Raw genomic sequence first — 18,776 nt, 5'->3', positions numbered from 1 at the left:
GGAGCGGGGCCGGGACCGCGCAAGCGCCCTCTGGCCGCCAATGGGCGCGGGCTCGCCCCAGCGCGCCGCCTCCCGGGCTCGGCGCTGCTTGGAGGGGACGGAGGCCGGCGCGGAGGGCCCGGCCGTACCTGGTGCGGGGAGTGGGTAGCGACGTCCCTGCGAGCGGAGGGGAAGGTGAGTGGGACCGGGGGCTGGTGGGGGAGAGCTGGGCGCTGGGGAGCGGGGCCGTGGGCGGCTGGCGGGTGGAGGGGGCGCTTGGGCCCCGAGCGGTGCCACGTGGGTGAGTGCGTGAGTGTCGGGGTGAGGGGCCGCTGCCCGTCCGACCGCATTCTCTTTGCTTGGCGTTTCTTCCAGACGCGTGTCTGCCTCTTCGCTGTTCCCACGTGCCGCCCCCATGGCAGCGATCTACTCCGGGATTTACCTGAAGCTGAAAAGCGCCAAGACTTCTTGGGAGGACAAACTCAAACTAGCTCGGTTCGCGTGGATTTCTCACCAGTGCGTCCTGCCTAATAAGGAGCAAGTGAGTGCTTTTTAGTGGTGAACAGTGATGAAAGATGAAAATACCGATGGCGGATTGCTGCTGTGGATGAATCAATTCTTAAAATCCAGACCTAGCTTTTAGATAGCTGATAGCACTGTAAATATAGCGCTGGTTTAGGCTTGTGATCAGCTCTGATTTCTTTGTCGTTACATGAAATGTTTTTTAAAAACGTATTGCAGGTAGCTTTAGCACAAAGTCCTGCATTAGTGCAATATGGAAGAAACTTGCTTGTAAAGAGGGTGGTGCCTGTGTTCTGTCTCTCAGAGTGATGAGAAATCATTGTCTTCAGAGCTGACATTGCCATTGGTATTATGTCCAATACAGGACACTCCGAAGTCAGATGCTTTTGGCTATAGTTAAAAACAAGAACTTCAGGGTGGGACGACTGACTGTAGCCATGTGTGTGTTCTCTGGTGCTCAGAACTTGTGCATGAGCAAAGAGCACACAGTGGATTCATGGACTGCTGCTTGGAAGGTGATTTGGTTTTCTCTTCATGAAACCCGCTGTGTGTCCTGTTTTGTTTTGACGCTGTTTCCTGAAGGTCTCTGCAGTGTTTCCCTGGGTTACGGGTGTCTTGTCCTATTCCTCCAGCCCTGGTAGTACTGTGGGGTCTAGGGTTTGCACATCTGAGATCTATGTTTTGGGTTCTTGTTATTTCAGTTACTTAGAATATTAAACTTAGCCATACACTATAACTTCGGTTTTAAAACAGTAATTAGTAGATTTCAGCCTTTTCCAGTTTGCACCTGTCTGAATTCCTGGGCCTGAATTTCTAGGTAGTGAATTTCAACACATGAAGAGAGGGATGTGAGTGGAATAGCAGCTGTCAGAAAGTGAAAACCAGCTGATTCTCTGAGCACTGATTTAAAAGACTGCATTTGCTAACCGGTATCAATTGTTAGAGTTAGAATGTTGTCAGACATTAGATGTTCACTCCTGAAAGCTGTTTTGGGATGGTACATGAGAGCACAGCGCCAACATTAGGTAGAGTGTAAGCTCTTAGGAATTGAAACCTTCAGGGGCAGACTTCTCTGCTCACTCAGAGTCTATTCTGCTTGGATGTAGCACAGTTCTCAAGGCACAAACACTGTAACTGTGAAGAGGTACTGCTTTTGTTCTAGTTTTGCTTGAGGGTTATTAAAGATTCATTAAAGATTTCTTGTTTTCCCTTCTCTTAACAGGTTTTACTTGACTGGGTAAGCCATGCATTGGTTTCAAACTACAACAAGAAACTTGAACTGGAGGATGAAGTTGTTGAAAAACTCTGGGCATATCTTGACAATGTTATCCATAGTAAAAGACTACAGGATCTCTTAAAGAGTGGGAAGACTATTGGTCTCAGTTTTTCAATTGCACAGGTAACTATAACTGTGGATATCTCATAAAATTCTGGCTAGCAATATGTATCTTTTACAGTACTTGACTCTTTCTCACAGTGTCAGATGTTAGATGAAATATGTATTAATCTGATAGCTTGCAGGACCTATACTGAAAGTTTCTATATTTCTGTCCTGCAGTACAGTTTGTATTTCTGCAGCACAAAGGTTAAAAATGGCAGAATTAGTGAATGGCTGCAAAGGCAGTGAAAATGACTTGGAAAATGGCCCTTGTAGTTTTGATCAGATTGAAGGGAAGCAAGAAAAGATTGTCTTTACATGCAGAATTGAACCGTGAAGTATGGAGAATCGGTTGGATGAAATCTGTGCTTCAGAGACTTTATGCAGAAAGTGTGCCAAATTTAAACATGGTCTGGGTATGAAAACCTGTCTGGATAAAGATTAGGTTAGAGGTACAGGACAGGGTACTCTGAACACCAAGGACAGAGGTGGTAGAGGGTCCAGTGGAAAGAATTTAAGGGTCTGTTTTAGTCCAACAGTGTTCCAGCTGAGGAGATGAACCATCCACAATAAGTTGTAAGGAGACAGGTGACGTTCTTAGCAAAATAGAGGCAGATTTGTAATTGTTACTGAATTTGTTTGCAGACGTTATCTAAAGGTGAGAAAAGGGAGTAAGTGAAAAGTGGATCAAAACAGGGAAATCCACAAAAAGTTTGAGAAAAGGAAAAGAAATGCAATATTATTTCTCTAGAAATGTGTATCCCTCAAAGAGAAAAGAGAACAGTCCTTCACATTCCAGATATCAGCACCAGAAACTGTCTTATTTTCAAATATAAAGATGACATTGAGTCATGGACATTCTTACTAAATAAGCTCTCTGTATCAGAGCAGGGATGTGTATTGTGTGTGGGTTTGTTGTTGTTTGGAGCATGATTTTGAGGACCATTCAAGAAGGGAAGAAATCTACCCCTACTCCGTTTCTGCAGGATGAACTATTAGGATCAAGTATGGATAGTCTTACGCCGTTGCCAGTAGCGCACATGAGGGCTTCCTCACTCATCTGGTGCTGCAAACAAATGCAAGGACAGTGGAGCTTCTAGTTTGAGACCTATGATGTGAGAGGCCCAGCAGCAGCTAGCTGTTGACATGTCTCCCTTGCTTGCAGCCACAGCTCACAGAAGGTGGTGTTGGTTCATTATGATGGGCTTTATCTTTGTATGCTAAATTGACTGGGTTTTGGGGTTTGTTTTTGTTCTTTTTTCCCCATCTTCAGGTCATAAACAAAAGGTTATTGGAGGCCTGTTCTGAAAAAACACAAAACATTGGCACAGTGCTGAGCTGCTCCAGTGGCATCCTTTCTACTCCTTCGCTGTCCATCATTTACACAGCAAAGTGTGAGCTTTTGGTTGATCTCCTCAGCAAGCTGTCCAAGCTGGCATGTCAGCAGCTGGCTTCTGATGATGCTGTGGGCTCCCAATTGTTCAGCGTCCTCCAACTTACCTTTACTCAGTACCTCCTGATCCAGAGGCAGCAAACCAACCCAAACCGTGTGTTTGGGCAAGTGACAAGTCACTTGCTCCAGCCATGTTTGCTGCTGAGGCACTTGTTGACTGTGAGGAGCTGGACACAAGCAGATGATAACCATGTGCGTCAGCACCTGAGCCGGGACATACGAAACCAAATAGAAACTTTGCTGCAGGCTGGGTTATTTCAGCCTGAGCTTTTCTCATCCTACAAAGAAGAGCTGCTTCCAGAACAGGAACCCCAGGAGAAGAAGAAAGGAACTTTGAAAACTCTTTTGCTACCAGTCAACACAGTGCAGACCAAGCTGGGCAGTGACCTGTGTGAATCTGCCCTCCATGGGGCAGTTGTGGCTGGTTCGGTGTCCCTGCTATATAAGCTCTTTCTGGACTCATACTGTAAGGCAGAAAACCACCTTGTGTGTTTCCACATGCTCAGCAGGCTTTTTGGCTGTCTGAGGCTCTCTGACCTACAACAGGCAGGGAGGAGGGATACGCTCTCCCCTGTGGACTGGAGCACAGAGCTGCTTGCTTTGGAACAGTTTCTGAACTTGGTGCTCAGCAATGATATCTATAATGTTGCCAGTGACCGCATCCGGCACAAGGAGGTGCAGTTTGGGTTTTACCGGAAGCTAGCACAGATGCTGCTTACACACTCCCAAGCTTCCATCCCTGCTTGGTTCAGGTGTCTCAAACTCTTGATGTCATTAAACCACCTTATAGTAGAGCCAGACCTGGATGACTTGGTGTCGTCTTCTTGGATTGATGCCGAGGCCTCTGAGCCGCGTACGAAGAAGGCACAGGAGACTCTCATCAACACCGTATTCCAGACTTACTCCAAGCTGAGGCAGTTCCCACGGCTCTTTGAAGAGGTGCTGACAGTCATTTGCCGGCCAGCTGTTGATGAACTGAGGCCGCCCATCTTCTCTGCTGGCCTGACAGTAAAGCTTCGTGAGTGCCTCCTTGAACTGCCACCCAACCAGATTCTGGACATTCTGTGTCTCTTTGTGGAGAAATGCCAGACCCTTATCATTCCAGCTGTTGAAGGGTCAGTTGACATGGCCTTGAAGCTGATGTCAGTGTGCTCGGTGCTGCATGCTTTTCTGTTCAACATGAGGAGCCTGGATGATGTCACTCCTTCCCCTGTGGTGCTTCGCACTCAGCGTTTGATGGCAAACATACAGAGGGGAGTAATTCAGCCACTGATGGAGCTGCTGCAGGCTCCTAGGAGAGAGGAAGAAAAGTCAGAGCTTTGGCTAAGAAAGGCCAGTGACGCTGCTCTCCTCCTTGTTTACACTTGGGTTCAGGTAGACACTCTGTTTGGTTTTAGCTGCAGTAAATATGTGTCTCCAACAGCTGAAGTTGCTGTTTCTGAACCTGCTGCAAGGCTCTGGGGCATTTCAACTTTCCTGCCTGGTGTGAAGGAGCAGTGTTGGGGGAGAGTTATGGAACTTGCAAATAGTTTTGCCTCCACTAGTAAATACTGCTTAGAACTGCTTGCACTTCAGAAAATGAAGATGATGTTAATGCAGACTGAAGCTGACCTACAGGCCTTGCAGCATGCTGCTGCTTTCATCCTGGAGTCTGGAAGATCCACCATGAGCAGAGGAGAATCTGAACCGTGGGATGGAGATATCGGCGCGATAACTGAGTTTAGCTACCCCACAGCACACTGGCACCTCGTCATGTCCAACCTGACCATCCTGTTGCCGTATATTTCCTTAAAAGATGTAGAGTACATTGCAAATGTGCTTCTAGAGACGTTGATGTTGGCCAAAGCCCAGGAAGCTGCCACGGACCAGGAGCCTTCCATCAGCATTGGAAAGATATCCCTTGGTTTGATCCACAGCTCTCTTCTACCAGAAATGAAGGTCCTGCACTGTGCTTTTCTGACCCATCTTATTCATCAGTTTGCTGTGGTGCTGCCCTCTGCTACCAGGGATTCAGTAGATCTGCCACTTCAGCAGCTGTCTGTGAGTAATATTCCTTGGCATGAAGAAATTATGGCTCCTTGCAAAACTGTTGACCCCTTGGAAGTGCCATCAGAAAACAAACTGCAGAAGGATGAGCTGAGCTTGTCATGGAAAACACTGGAGAAAGTTGCCCAATGTATAGTATTGTTAGCAAAAAATGGCTGCCCTGTCATCCTGAAAGAACGTCAGCTACAAAGATGCCTGGGTTTGCTAGAAATTGTTTCTCTTCTGAAATTAGACAGTTTTCTTCCTTCTGACTGTACTCGGTGTTTCCTGGTGCTGCTGTCCCTGCTAGTTAATACCAGGGCTAGTGTCTCTTGCAGCAGGTTGTTACTGCTGAAGGTTTTAAGTACTTGCCTCCACCTCTTGAGGTGCCTGCAAGCTGGCAGGAATGCCAACTCTGTTTTTAAGGTGTTACATGCCAGCGATGTTCTTGAGGCTGTCATGACCTCCCAGCTTACAGCTAGCAAGTTCTTCACTGATGTCTTGACTGATGTTCCTGTTTGGGCACAGTATGTCCAGGAAGTCCAAGAGTTTTTGGACAACTTTCTTCAGATGATTATTGAAAGAAGACAGAGTGTGAAGCTCAACTTGGAAAAGTTCATGTCTTTCCTGGTGAGCTGCAGGCCAGACACAGGTGCAGCCAAGAGCAAAGACTGGAAAAACTGGAATCCTGCAGCTGAGCAGTTACTGCTTACAGCATTCACCACACTCTGTCATGTCGTCACACTGCACCTCCAGCAGCTGCCAGAAAAGAAGCTGCATTCTGCGGATGTGATGTCTGCTCTGTTGGAACCAGTAGTTCTGCAGATGGTCAGAACTGTTGAACACGGTCTTCAGAGTAACACCCCAAACCAGCTTTTGCCTGTAGCATTCATACCATCTGTCACTACTCTCCTCAAAGCAGATCTGAGCCATCCTGTCAAGAAGGACTGGCAGAAGGAGCCCGGTGGGTTTTTGGAGTGGCCCCGTATTAAGCTGTACCAAGAGTTTTACTCTCAGATACTGAAAGAGCTGCCCTGTGCAGGGAGTAATCTGCAGTTCCTTCAGCCTGCATTGCAGTTCCTGACCGTCTTCTGCTCCGTTCCAGAGCTGTATCCTGGAAAAGAAACTGCAGTCATGGTTGTTTTTGCTATAAGAAAGCTTCTCTCTGGTATGAAAACTCTTTCTCCACCTCCTGTGCTAATTCTGTTAGTTAAAAGCCATTTAGCAAAGCACACAGCTTCTTTAAAAGTCTGTATCTGTTTACTTGTGTTAAAACAGCAGGCTTTTTTAAATGTGTAACAGGAAAATTTTCAAGGAGGCAATATTGTGGTACCTGGACCACAGCCACCATCTAATTTGGTGGTGATCTTCTGATGGATGTTAGCATCTTAATAAGTTAAGGTCCTGAGTAACTCATCCCTGGTAGAACATTTTGAAAGTAATTGGAACATGGTAATACTTCTGGATGTAGGGCTGAAGTGCATTGTCCTGCTTGTGTAATTGGTATAGTAGGCACCACTGAGGCAGCTGATTTGCTCCAGGACAGATCTTACAGTAAAGTACTCATCTGCTTTTGTATCTGGTAGGTGAGTTTATAGAACAGTGGAAGTTACCTCACTGTTAAGGATGCTGAACACTATGTGGTAATTCTGATAAATTCTGTGGGATATTGGCGGGTTGGTTCCTTTATCCTCATCAAATAAAGAGCCAGGACTGGAGATTACATGAAAAACCTCTGCTGCCAGCTGTGGGACCTAATGGCTCCTTTATGTTGCCTCATTCAGAAAGAGAGAAGAACACAGCACAGGTGTAACTGTTCTCTTTGACTTCTTCAAACTGTTGGAATTTGTCAAACTTACTGCTGGTGTGCTCTAGTGCAGTGGTCTCCAAACATTTTTGATTGCACATACCTATCATTAAAAAAAACCTAAAAAATTGAACACGCAGCCTGAACTCCACTAAGTACATTACAAAGCATACATACAGAAAATGTTTAAAAAGCATGAGATAAAGATGAAATAAACACTATTTAAAATATTTTTTTATATTTGTTAAAGATATTTTACTTGTAATTCCCGCACCCCACTGAATTGTCTTGTGCACACCTACTTTGGGGACTACTGCTCAAGTGAGCTACAATCGTGATCTCAGTGTTTGTATTGCTATTAAATAGTCATAAAAAAAGCTTTATGCTTTTGTGATTTGTGATGGATCTCTGGCCACCATTTGTAGAAAAGACCTGTGGCTTGTTTAGCCTGCTCCCTTGGCTTGTGCAGCTGCTTTTGTGTAGTCGTTCTGTGTTATTGAAGACTTTATTGGTATGATGACTGCTCTGTGAACCTGAGAGTAGGATATACTTGAGGTCATCAAGTCATTGTACTGGTGTGGAGAGAGTTAAGCAAAGAATTGAGCTCTTTATGTATAAGAGTGTTAAAAAGGTACCCACAGAGCTATTTTATTTTTTGTTTGCCGTGTTCTTACCTGTGGAAGTCCTTGTCTGGGCAATTGATTGCTTTTGTCTCTTGAATATGCAGGTCCTGCAATTACAACCCAGGTGATCCAAAGTATGGAGATGGAGCTGACAGAGGTGCTTGTCCAGGTGCTGGGAAACTGCTCTGCTGAGGAGTTTTATACCATAATGAGGCTGGTGCTGCAGGGACTGGAAATGAGGAATATTTGGCAACAGAAGGCTAAAGTAAGACATGATCTTAATATATTGTCAACTTCCTTGTACGTGCTGCTGTATCTTGAAAAAAGGTTGTTGGCTGAATGACATTTGTTAAACATTTTTTTCTTCTTTGTCTCGGTTTTGGAGACAAAACTTTGGGAGGAAACACTCTGGAATGAGTGTCTCCTCCGAAGGGAAAAGGGCCTCCCCCTTTTCCTCCACCAATAAAACAAGTGGGTCACAGCAAGGGAGAGTGGAAAACCCCAAACTGTTTATTAACACACAAACAAAGCAGGGTAGAACAGGATAAAAAAACCCCTCAAAATACAACAAATTCCTGGGGAGGGAACAGACACGTGGGCTTGGACCAGCTGGGGCCACCCTGCAGGCTCCCTGGACTGGCAAGGAGGGAAGGGAGGCAGTGAGGCAAGGGGAAGGAAAGGGAAAAAAAGAACAAGAAAAAACCCAACAGAGCTTTTTCCCAGCTAGCTGGAACACAGCAGAAACCCAAAGAGCAGCACAGCACTCCCAGTGCACTCCCTGCCGAGCCCCAGAGCCCCAGAGCCGCTGGGCCCCCGTTAAACTGCCCCACACTCGGTGCTGTGGCCCCGGCCCCGGGTCCATCCTAAAGGCCCAGCATCCTTGGGCATTGAGCGGGAGGGTAAGGAATAAAGCGGCTTCCAAACGTCATCCCAGGACATTCTTCCTGCTTTATGTTCAGTGATCAGGTCAAATTAGTTTACATGTGTAAGGGCTTGGTGACTGCTGTGTTCTGTATATAGATTGAGAGATGGAAAGATCATAGAAACCTACTCAAAAAACTTTCTGTTCAGCTTAAGGACTCAGCAGTCTGGATTCCATGTATTGTCAACAGAAATCAGACAGCTGTGGTGTTTCAGGCCATGCTGAAAGCTCCTTCCTACTTGCTGCTCAGAGCTCTTGCACAACAGACACCAGTGGTCAGTGTTTGTCTGTGGCTCTTTTTTACAAGGAAAAGGCACTTTTAGAAATGTTAGCATTTTTAAGTAAAACCAAAACTCTACATTTTGATACTTGTTGCTCTAAAGACTACTCAGCGATAACCAGATACCACTCAGGATCTTTTTAAATTCTGTGCCTTTCTTCAGAGCAGCTTAAGCACCAGTGATGATGTCTGGAACACTTTTGGCAAAAAAAGTCAGCTGTATGCTCCTTAGAAAGCCCAGTGACTTGAGAATGACACTTGGATTAAACTTGTGGGGTTATCCAGCCCTGTCTTGTTTGTCAGAAAGAGATGTGGATGTGCTGCATCAATTCTTGATGCATCTCTTTGAAAGTGTGTCTGGAATTCCTGAACTGCACAGATAATTCCTGCTACCTGAATGTAGCTTGCAATATGCTTCTTTTATTAGTCTGTATAAACAACTAGCAAGTAAAAAAAACACTGCTGCCAAAAGCAGCATTCTTAATTTACAGTGTACTGTATTGCCTCTGCTTCCCTCTGTTATCTAGTGGCAGTTGTATGAGAAGGCTTTCCTTTCTTAAAAGTCATGTAAGCCTTTTTGTACAGTAAGTTGATTGTGAAACAAATGTGGCGTGAAGTACATTTGGGTCAGTGCTGCTCAGTGTATTGAATTCTGTTGAGCTGCCACTTACTTCACAATTTCCAAAGAGAGGTATTGGTGGGAGGCCTTTCATGTGTCAAGGCTCTGGTAATGCTCAAAAGTGCCACTGGCCTTGAAAGAGCTCTTCTGTGCTTGAAAGGAGCCAGTGTGCCTTGTACCCCTGACTGATGATCCGTCTGCTTTCTGCAGGAAGTATTGTCAGCTGTAACGCTAACCAAATTGTTGCTCAGCTGCCCATTAAGTGGAGACAAAGAGAAAGCTTTCTGGTTTGCCAGCCCTCAGATAATCACAGCTTTAGCTGTAAGTATCTCTTTATTGTAACTTCATTACCTACCCCTCCTATTTGTTAGAGTCTCTAGTGGTTACATTTAAGGTGCACAGAGGCACACAGGAACAAAAACTAAACAAATCAATGCCAGATTCATCTGAATGTTTTTGTCTAGACTCTTTTTCTCCTCCTTCCTCAAGTAAATCTCCTCCTGTGAGTGCAGTGTGCAGATCATCCATTTCTTATACACAGTGGAACTATACCATGTAATATGGAGCTTGGGAGAAACTTGGGAGACTCTCTACAGAGTAGAGAGTCTGTCTCCTGTCCTTCCTTCTGTGTAAAGGAAAAGGTAACTGTCAGCCATGGGTTGCAGCAGAAGCCAACAGCAACAAAACAAAAAGAAAAAAATTCTTATATAAAAAAGTAATTATATAAATTTACTGAATTATGGAAGGGAACCTTAACTGAAACTAATCAAACCCAAGTTTCCTGTCCTTCATTTGTACAGCACATAAACCTAGTAGGTTTGTCTTCTCTTGGGATGATATCTCTAGGCAAGAATTTATCAGAGATTGGCTCTGTAATGCCTGGGAGTCATAAGCTTGCAGTTTCTGCCCTTTTTGGTAGGTCTGCAGGCTTGTAAAGGAGTGAACTGCATCATTGCATTCGTGTGAAGAGGTGCAAAGAGGTGCTGGTTTCCGAGGGGCCTGGGAATAGTTGCTGTTCCAGTTACGCTCACAGCAGTGTTTGTTTGAAATGCCTCATATGCATCCTCACCCAGGGCACAATTGCATGAAAATGGCTCAGGTGCAGGAGTCTCCCTGCCAGTCCAGCTAGCACAGGTCTAGTTTCATTGATTGCAGTTGGAGCATTAGGGTTCTCTGGTGTTCCAACACTAATGATAGATGGCTAATGCATTTCTCCATGTCTGTTTCCTGTCTTGTAGCTGCAAACCAAAGAGGCCTGTCAGGACCAGTCACTGATTTCCGTCATAGTTGTACCTATTCTAGAGACTGTAGCAGCTCTGCTAAGACAAGGAGAACGGGTTCTCGTGAATCCACATCATGTATCATTGGCATTCAGCATTCTCCTAACAGTCCCTCTGGATCATCTGAAGGCAGAAGACTATCGTGGTGTCTTCCTGGGGGTCCATGAAGTGCTCTTCTCTATTGTGCAGTGTCATCCGAAGGTACATCTGGGAGGGGGTGGGAGGAGGGGAAAAAGGCAGAAAGAGCAAAACAGCAGTGATACAATTTTTTTTAGTATGGTTTTGAAATATTTTGTCTTGTTAGTATGAAAGTGTGTTGTACTGCTTGTCATTTAAAAGGCTGGGAACCTCAAAATCACATAATTTCAGTTGCTCTCCTGCTTTGCTTGTGCCTGCACTGTTGTTCTCTAACAGTGGATTGCTTATGAACATCTGATGCTAGGTTAGGAAAAAACGTTTCCTTTTTCTGTGGTTGATCTCTAGAAGCACAAATGGCTCAGGATGCAGAATGAAAAGATAGTTTCTACCCTCTCCACTCCCTTTACTATGTAATCTCAGATGTTTTTATTTCATGTCTTTTTCAGGTGCTGTTGAAAGCAGCACCATCTTTTCTGAGCAGTTTCCATCGTCTGGTTGTTTCTGTCATGCATGAAGGACGTCAGAAAGGAGACAGAGGTACCATGTCTTTTCCACCTTTGCATTATATATATACACTGTAATTTTATATACTCTAGAAGAGGAGATACTGAACAGGGCAAATTCCTCAAAACCTAACTGTGACATTGAAACTGTCAGCCCTGTCTGTCCTTTATGTAAAACTGGGGATGAGCTTTGTGGTGGTGTGGGCTTAGGAAGATATCTGGGGCTCCTGTGGAGCTGCATGCAGGACAGCATTGCTTTTGGTGAATAAGTTAATCTTCGCTAACTGGCTGGCAAGTAGACAGGAACCAGTAAGGCTTGCTGTGCTCAATTTCTGCTCTTCCCTGTGTCTGGAAGCATGGTGGCTGCAAGCTCCAGTGATGCACGCTAATATGTGTGAGTTATAATCCCAAATCAATGCTACTAAATGGAATTTCTCGAGACTGGAATTGTGTTTACTGTGGAGCTGAGCTGTCACCATTCTATGCTAAATATAAAGCCAGAACTCTACATATCTGAAGCATCAGTTGGGATTAGATGATATATCTGTATGATCAAGGATTTGGAATAAGTGTAATTAAATATCCTAAGAGGAAGTGGGAAAAACATACTTCTTACTGGAAGTTATTAAAGAATTTACAATGTCAAAGTAGACAAGTCAAAGATGTTCACAATGATTAAGATGGTCAGGACACAAATACCCTCTCATTAACAGTGGTGAGTTTTGAGACAAGTTGACTTCATGGCCTGAAGCTGATTGTATCCCAGCTTTCTGCCTGTGCCATGTTCAGATTTATCTCAGCTGCTATGGTGCCCACAGCTGTGGGCAAATCTAAGTGTATGTATTCATTGTAGAGGAATATATTAGCTGAGGCTCCATCATAGAGGGAAAGGTATGTTAAACTGGTGCCAGACTTGGAGAATTGTCTTGCTTCTGCAGTATGTTTCCCTAAGGCAAGGGTCACAGGAAGCTTACCAGGTACATGGCATCATCAAGTTGAAAATGATGCTGTTTATCTTTGCAAGATTGTTCTGGTTTTGTAACAGGTAACATGAAAATAATTTCTGGCTTCTCCGCTGTTTATGCTAGCTCTCTTCATTCTCTGCCTACTGAGGTAATTCTCAGCTGATCTCACCAGTCTCACTTTAAATATCTCCAGTGATGTAGCTTTTGCTGCCATATTCCACATAATAGATCTCATCAGAAAGCTTTCTTACCATGTTGTTTCTAAGAAATGTCTTCTGATTTTCTCTAGGTAGGGAATACAATTTTCTTGTCTCCTTGTTCTCTCCTCCACAGTGCTAGTTGGGACTTAATCATGGAAGGGACCATAACTGCTGCTTTGAGCACTTCAACGTCTATAACAAATAATTTTTGCCTTGCAGTGCACATGAAATTGGAATCAGTATACTCTTACAAAATAGCCATTCTAAGAGATGTATTTTGTGTGTTGTACGGGGCCTCTAGCTGTGGCTTGATAAGAAAAGATGATAAAATGGGCAACCTGTCCTTGGCCTCATGTAGTTCAAGCACCAAGACTGAGTGATTCATTGGGGTTTCTTTCCTAATGTTTTTAAGCCTCAAATGCCAGGCTGCATCTCACTTTGTGTTTTAGGCAACACGGATGAGTTTGAAATGATACTGAAATGTGCACACTTGGTGGAACGGATGTATACTCATATTGCTGCAGAAATGGAGGACTTCACTGTGTTTTCTGCTTTCATTGTGGCTCAGTATGTGACTGAATTGCAGAAGGTATGTTCTCATCTATCTTGAAAGTGCCACAGTACTGTGCTAGCTTTGGAGTTTCTGTTCCAAAGGCAACTCTGTTATATTTTGTAAAATTTGTGAAGTTACAGAAGTTGTTATGCCTCATGGAGATACAGGTTTGATTCAGACTGTTATACTGAGCAAGAGTTTCTGAGAATGTTTCTTACCAAACTCCTGGAAAATTTTCTAAAGGCATGGGCTGTGTCTTTTTTTTTTCTAAGATGAAACAATGCAGTGCCCATGTACAGAACTGCTTTGCTTTCATGCCATGTTGGGTATTGCTTTTCTTCATAGAATCATAGAATGGTTTGGATTGAAAGGTTGAAAGATAAGCTTTAAAGGTCTAGTCCAACTCCCCTACAATGATCAGGGACATCTTGAAATAAATCAGGTTGCTCACTGCCACATCCAACTTGGCCTTGAATGTTTCCAGGGATGAGGTATCCACCACCTCTCTGGGTAACCTGTTCCAGAGTTTTGCCACCATCATTGTTAAAAATGTCTTATACGTCTGGTAATAAAGTTTGTCTCCCAAATAGTTTTGTTGTCCAGGACTGGTAGTAGTTAAGGCCCTATCTGGCAAAGTAATGGTGGAAAATTCTGGAAAATATCTTTTAATATGGTCTAAATTATTAAGTAAATAGAAAAAATGTTACCAAGTCAAGAATTATTAGCTTTTCAGTAATTCTGTACCAAATCCTTCTGTACCAAAGATACCATTCTGATCCTTACTGAGAGCAACTACTTCTGCTCTTATGGATGCCAGAGCCAGATCAGTATTTCCTGTCATCTGGAGGTAACTTCAGCTTGTCATTTTCTTCAGCCCAATATACTTAGATTTCATTAGGGTTTGAGTGCTGGCACAAGTACCTGCAAATTGATTATTTGTGGTTCTGGCCTGGGCATGGGCTGAAATACAGAAAGGAATTTTAGTCTTTGTTTTTAGGCCCTCTTACAAAAATAAAAATATCCTAACTGGTGCTATGTTCCTGAAGGATTGTGGTATAACCAGTGTAACTAACCATGGAGGCTATTACAGAGGTTAAACTTTGCTGCCTTCTCTCATGACCTTTTTTCTGTCTTTTTTCTTTTTTTTTTTTTTTTTTTGGCCGGGGGGGTGGTGGAGCAAAACAATGGGAGATGTCAGATTTCCTGGTTAGTTGGTTATTGTTTACATAGTGAACATGGTAGTTCGGCAGAGGGAAAATTGCTGTTAAGACAACTTCTGTTCCCTTTAACCACCTCTGAAATCTGTAATCTGGTCATCACTGAATGTAAGTCTGAAAGCCTGACTTGAATTGTCAAACGACCTTTTTAAGTTGAAAGGACACTTGTCTCAGTATTAGCAGGAGCACAAAGTCTCATGAGACTTCTAGGAAAGTTTTGTGCAAGATGTTCACTGGGAAATGGAAAATGATGGATGATAGCTGAAACCACAGATCAGTAATGTATGCATGGAACCTTTGGGTGTGGAAGGGGGAATTGGTGTAGTGTGCCACCAGACGCTGTGGCAAAGGAGTGTTTTCTGTCTGACAGAATAGATAGATCACAAGTAGGTGATGATTTATTTGCTCGTTAGACTGGTGGGAATTGATGGATATCAGAGGAAGGGGAGGCCTCAGCATGCCTGTCTTAAATGGAGCTTGAACACATCTTTCATGTTGCTCTGCGGAGGGAGAGAAAAACTCTTTTAACCATTCATCTCTTCCAAGTGGCTTTCTGTGTGAGATATGAAGACCCTGAGGGTCCATCAAACATAACTGAGAAAAACATGTTGGTAGGTTTAACTCTTTACATGGGAATTTGCACACTTACTGAAACCCTTTTAAGGGTCTGCAAACTAGAGCTGATGAAAGCTACTGGCCTAAGTAGTTACTTACCCCTAAAGTGGTTGTGCAGCAGCTCCCTCAGTGCTTCCTCTTTATACCACAAATTATTTTGTATTAATCTAGAAAGATTCCTTGCTGGAGTGGGTGGCATCTCTTTCATACTGTTGACAGTGCTTTCTGCTTGTTGCCTATGAGCTGTTGCTTAATTCAGCAACAGTGAAATACCTCTTCACACATTTAATGTCTCACATCAAGAGCTCTATAGTGCTTGACAAATTGGTTATGCTAACTGTATAGACCATAAACCACTTACAAGTATAATTAACTGCCAGCCAGTAGTGGCAGCTGTTTAAATTTGGTTCTGCTTCCCATGGTGTTATTGGTGTTTATAGGAAACTGCAGAGCAAGAATGGACCAAATAAGGCATGGGTCCAGATGAATTTGTGGTGTGAGGGGTGCAGTTCCGTTAACTGCAGCTCTCAGATAGCTACTTATCCCAAGTGGGCCATCTGGTCCATATTGTCAATAGCTGTGGGTTTTCCTGTCCTTGTTCTCTGCAGTCATTTCTCTGCCCTAGGAAGGGAGAGCCCAGCCCAGTGCATTCACTGGGAGCTGTGATGCTCAGCTGTTCTCCAACCATATTGCACAGTGTAGGGAGAAAAAACATCTGTTAGAAACAAACCAATTGATCAACTGACAGAGAAGGGGAAAATTACAACCTCTTGGACATGCAAACACTTCAGGGTCACAGATCTTAATGAAGGCTTATGTGCCTTAATGCCTGCTATATGTTTTTCCCTGCTATGTTAGTGGATCTAACAAAATATATTAGCTGTTCCACATGTAGGGCAGAAAGAGAGCAGGAGCCTGTCACAGTGGTGAGGAGTGCACTTCATTAGCAGAAAGTTTATTAGTTGCCTAAGGAAGAAAGAAGCCTGAATTTTAGTGACAGCTTTTGATGTAATTTTCATTAGGTGTGGAGTGCAGAGGCTGACATCTGGAGGCATAAGGCTAATTTTGGGATTCAGCAAAGATAAGACATGGTTCTGCAGCAAAAATAATGTGATGATGCCAGAGGCTAGCACTGTCTTGGGCAGTGAAGTATTTAGCAAGTGATTTGTGAGCACAGGACAAATTTCAATTAGCCTAGAGCAGCAAAGGACTCCAGAGGCAGCACTGCTGTTCCTGGTTGTAGTGGGGGTTCTGCCGGTTGTGGGGTTGTCGGGAGCAGGGCGCTGAGTCCTGAGTCATTTCTTGTATTCCTCCAACTTTCTGCCTGACTTCAGGCAAGGTGCCTCATTCCTGGTGTTAAAACAGATTAAGGAAATATACATCTCCTGAGCTTTTTGAAGGCTTCTTTTATTAAGGCTTGCACACTGAAGTACTCAGGAAAAAATTGTTAGATAAATATCAAATTACGAAATGAGAAGTTATAATTGTTTGACTACCCAATGTAAATGAGAGAGCAGCCTAAAGGAAGTGCTCATTTGTAACTGACTTACTAGTATAGAGCCTATAGGAGACATACAGAATCTACTGAAATGTGTAATCCAAGGCAAGTATTTTAGGGGTTTTTTAATTACAGTTGTTGTGCAGAGGAGTGTCTATGTGATTCCAGGATGATTAGTGTCTTTGCCACTGCAGCAATATATATAGTACTCCTGTGGATTTTACTGTAAAGGCTGTGCTTGTTTTGCAAAACATGTTTGCAAAAATCAGGGAAATACTGCACAAGTCAAAATCTTGGATTTTATCTAATGGGCTGTTCCAGATGGTCTGATGCAAAGGATAACGTTGTCAGCATTTAATGTACACTGACTGTGGAAACGGTGTTTTCTTGCCTTTCTGTCTTCAAGTTTAAGACAATTTTGTTCTTCTTGTAGGTGACTTTGCACCCAGCTGTGAAGACACATCTCACAGAAGGAATATATCACATCCTTGACCTTTGCATTGAACGGGACATCAAGTTCTTGAATGCATCGCTCCCAGCAGGCGTGAGGGAGGTCTTTAAGGATCTGTATAATGATTACAACCACTACCACAAAGCAAAAAAGCAGGGGGAGGAAAAGTACACTGCATGAGGAATCCTGCCTGGTGCTGCATGATCAGTTATGAACTGATCATGCAGCACTGAGAAGATGCTCAGTTGCTGTTTGGTTTGGGATGACCAGTAAGATCAAACCTGAGGAGGGTGCTAAACATGAATTGCATTTATCCCTATACAGCCAGCCTTCATAAGGGGGAAAAAGGGAGATGGGGAGGGAGGATGTGCTGTGCTGTTTGGTCTGGTCCTGCGTTGTGCCGCAAACGACAGAACTGCTGTGCCTCTGCTGGCCCCTGGTGAACTTGCTGGGAGCCCTGGGGAGCTCACTGCAGTTTGGCAGCAGATGTCAGGCTTCAGGCTTTGGCACATCATGGTGCTTTCCTGTGGAAGCAACAGTCTGGTCTAAAAACCAGTGAGGGATGTAACCCCTGCTTTCGCTTACATGGTAAGCAGAATTAAAGCAGTTAAAGTGCTTATTTTTGTACCCTGTTATTTTACATTTTGTAGCTGAAGAAATTTGTCAGTGTTACACAGCTGTACAGCAGGTTACTGTGCAAAACTGCAGAAATAACAGTAAAAAATTTGAAAGATTGTATCTCTTCGCTTGATTGGTTTTGCTGTCCAGTCCAGCCCTGGGCAACCTGGTCTGACCTATTGAATTTCCTTCCCAACTGTATTATCCTCTGATCTCATGATAATCAAAAAGACTGACTACCTGGAGCTCTGGTCGATTTATTGTCATTAAGCAATTACACGTAGTCATCTGAGCTGTGATCACTCTCCATGTACAGTTTTAGCTTGTGACAAATGTTAATTACCACTGTTACTATCTGAGACCCTTTTTGGTCTAAGCTCAGCCTTGTTGCTTTGCATTCACTCTAGGTTAAGAGTAAGGCCTAGACTTCTTGCAGCTCAACTGACAGGAAGCTTTATCAAGTTTTATCAAATACCTCCCTTTCATTAGCTAAATGACAGAAGCTTATTTTCTTGAAAATGATAGATACTAAAGATGTAAATTTTTATGTAAGTGGTAAAACAGTCTTTACACATACATGTAGGTAGTAGAAAGAACTCAATACTTTCGTTTTATTATCTGCTTTAATTCATAGATAGGGGGTGGACAGAGGGAGGATGGAATGTGGCTTACCACTTTTCTGAGTCCATCTGCCTTGTAGCAAGGTCCAAAGGATGAAGTTTGTCTGAGGCAGGAGATTCCATGTGGCTCAGATGAGGGAGGTGAGCAGGGCTGGGCTAAACTTCATCCACTGGACTGGGCATGACCCTCCTCTCATCCTGAAAAAGCATCTTAGAGAGCTTTGGTACTGTGCAAGGGCTATTCAGAAGTAATAGTGCTATGTTATCAACACTGTTCTAGCCACAAATGCAAACCACAGCGCCATATAGGCTGCCACAAAGCGAGTTAACTCCATCCAAGCTGGATCCTGTGCTCCACTGGGCCACTTCTGTATTTTGTTTCATGTGGGCCAGCAGTGGGAAGGGGGAGTTACTTCTGCTCCACCAGGAAGTGGGACAGTGACATAGGTCCCAGAAGGGAAACATGTATGAGCTGGGGGCATCCAAAGGGGTGCCAAAGAGGGGAGATCT

The 18,776-nt window shown here is 43.9% G+C and overlaps 1 protein-coding gene across 1 annotated transcript; it reads left to right on the top strand.

Moving 5' to 3' along the window:
* The first annotated feature begins 40 nt into the window (after positions 1-40).
* On the top strand, positions 41-17,677 carry URB2 (URB2 ribosome biogenesis homolog). The gene is made up of 10 exons (XM_082302745.1): positions 41-174; positions 355-520; positions 1,724-1,900; positions 3,153-6,525; positions 7,892-8,052; positions 9,819-9,929; positions 10,847-11,089; positions 11,473-11,563; positions 13,144-13,283; positions 17,011-17,677. The coding sequence occupies exons 2-10, from the start codon at positions 395-397 to the stop codon at positions 17,206-17,208; spliced, it is 4,620 nt and encodes a 1,539-aa protein (XP_082158871.1). The 5' UTR covers positions 41-174; positions 355-394; the 3' UTR covers positions 17,209-17,677.
* The last annotated feature ends 1,099 nt before the right edge of the window (positions 17,678-18,776 follow it).

This window comes from Coloeus monedula, assembly GCF_965178545.1.
Source record: "Coloeus monedula genome assembly, chromosome: 2".
NCBI lineage: Eukaryota > Metazoa > Chordata > Aves > Passeriformes > Corvidae > Coloeus > Coloeus monedula.
Note: the sequence above shows the minus strand (reverse complement) of the source record. Positions and strands in the feature narration are given on the sequence as shown.

Coding starts and splice junctions, on each gene's coding strand:
- URB2 (XM_082302745.1), top strand. CDS start 395: ATGGCAGCGATCTACTCCGGGATTTACCTGAAGCTGAAAAGCGCCAAG. Junction 8,053..9,818: donor TTTGGCAACAGAAGGCTAAA/GTAAGACATGAT, acceptor TGCTTTCTGCAG/GAAGTATTGTCAGCTGTAAC. Junction 9,930..10,846: donor AGATAATCACAGCTTTAGCT/GTAAGTATCTCT, acceptor CCTGTCTTGTAG/CTGCAAACCAAAGAGGCCTG.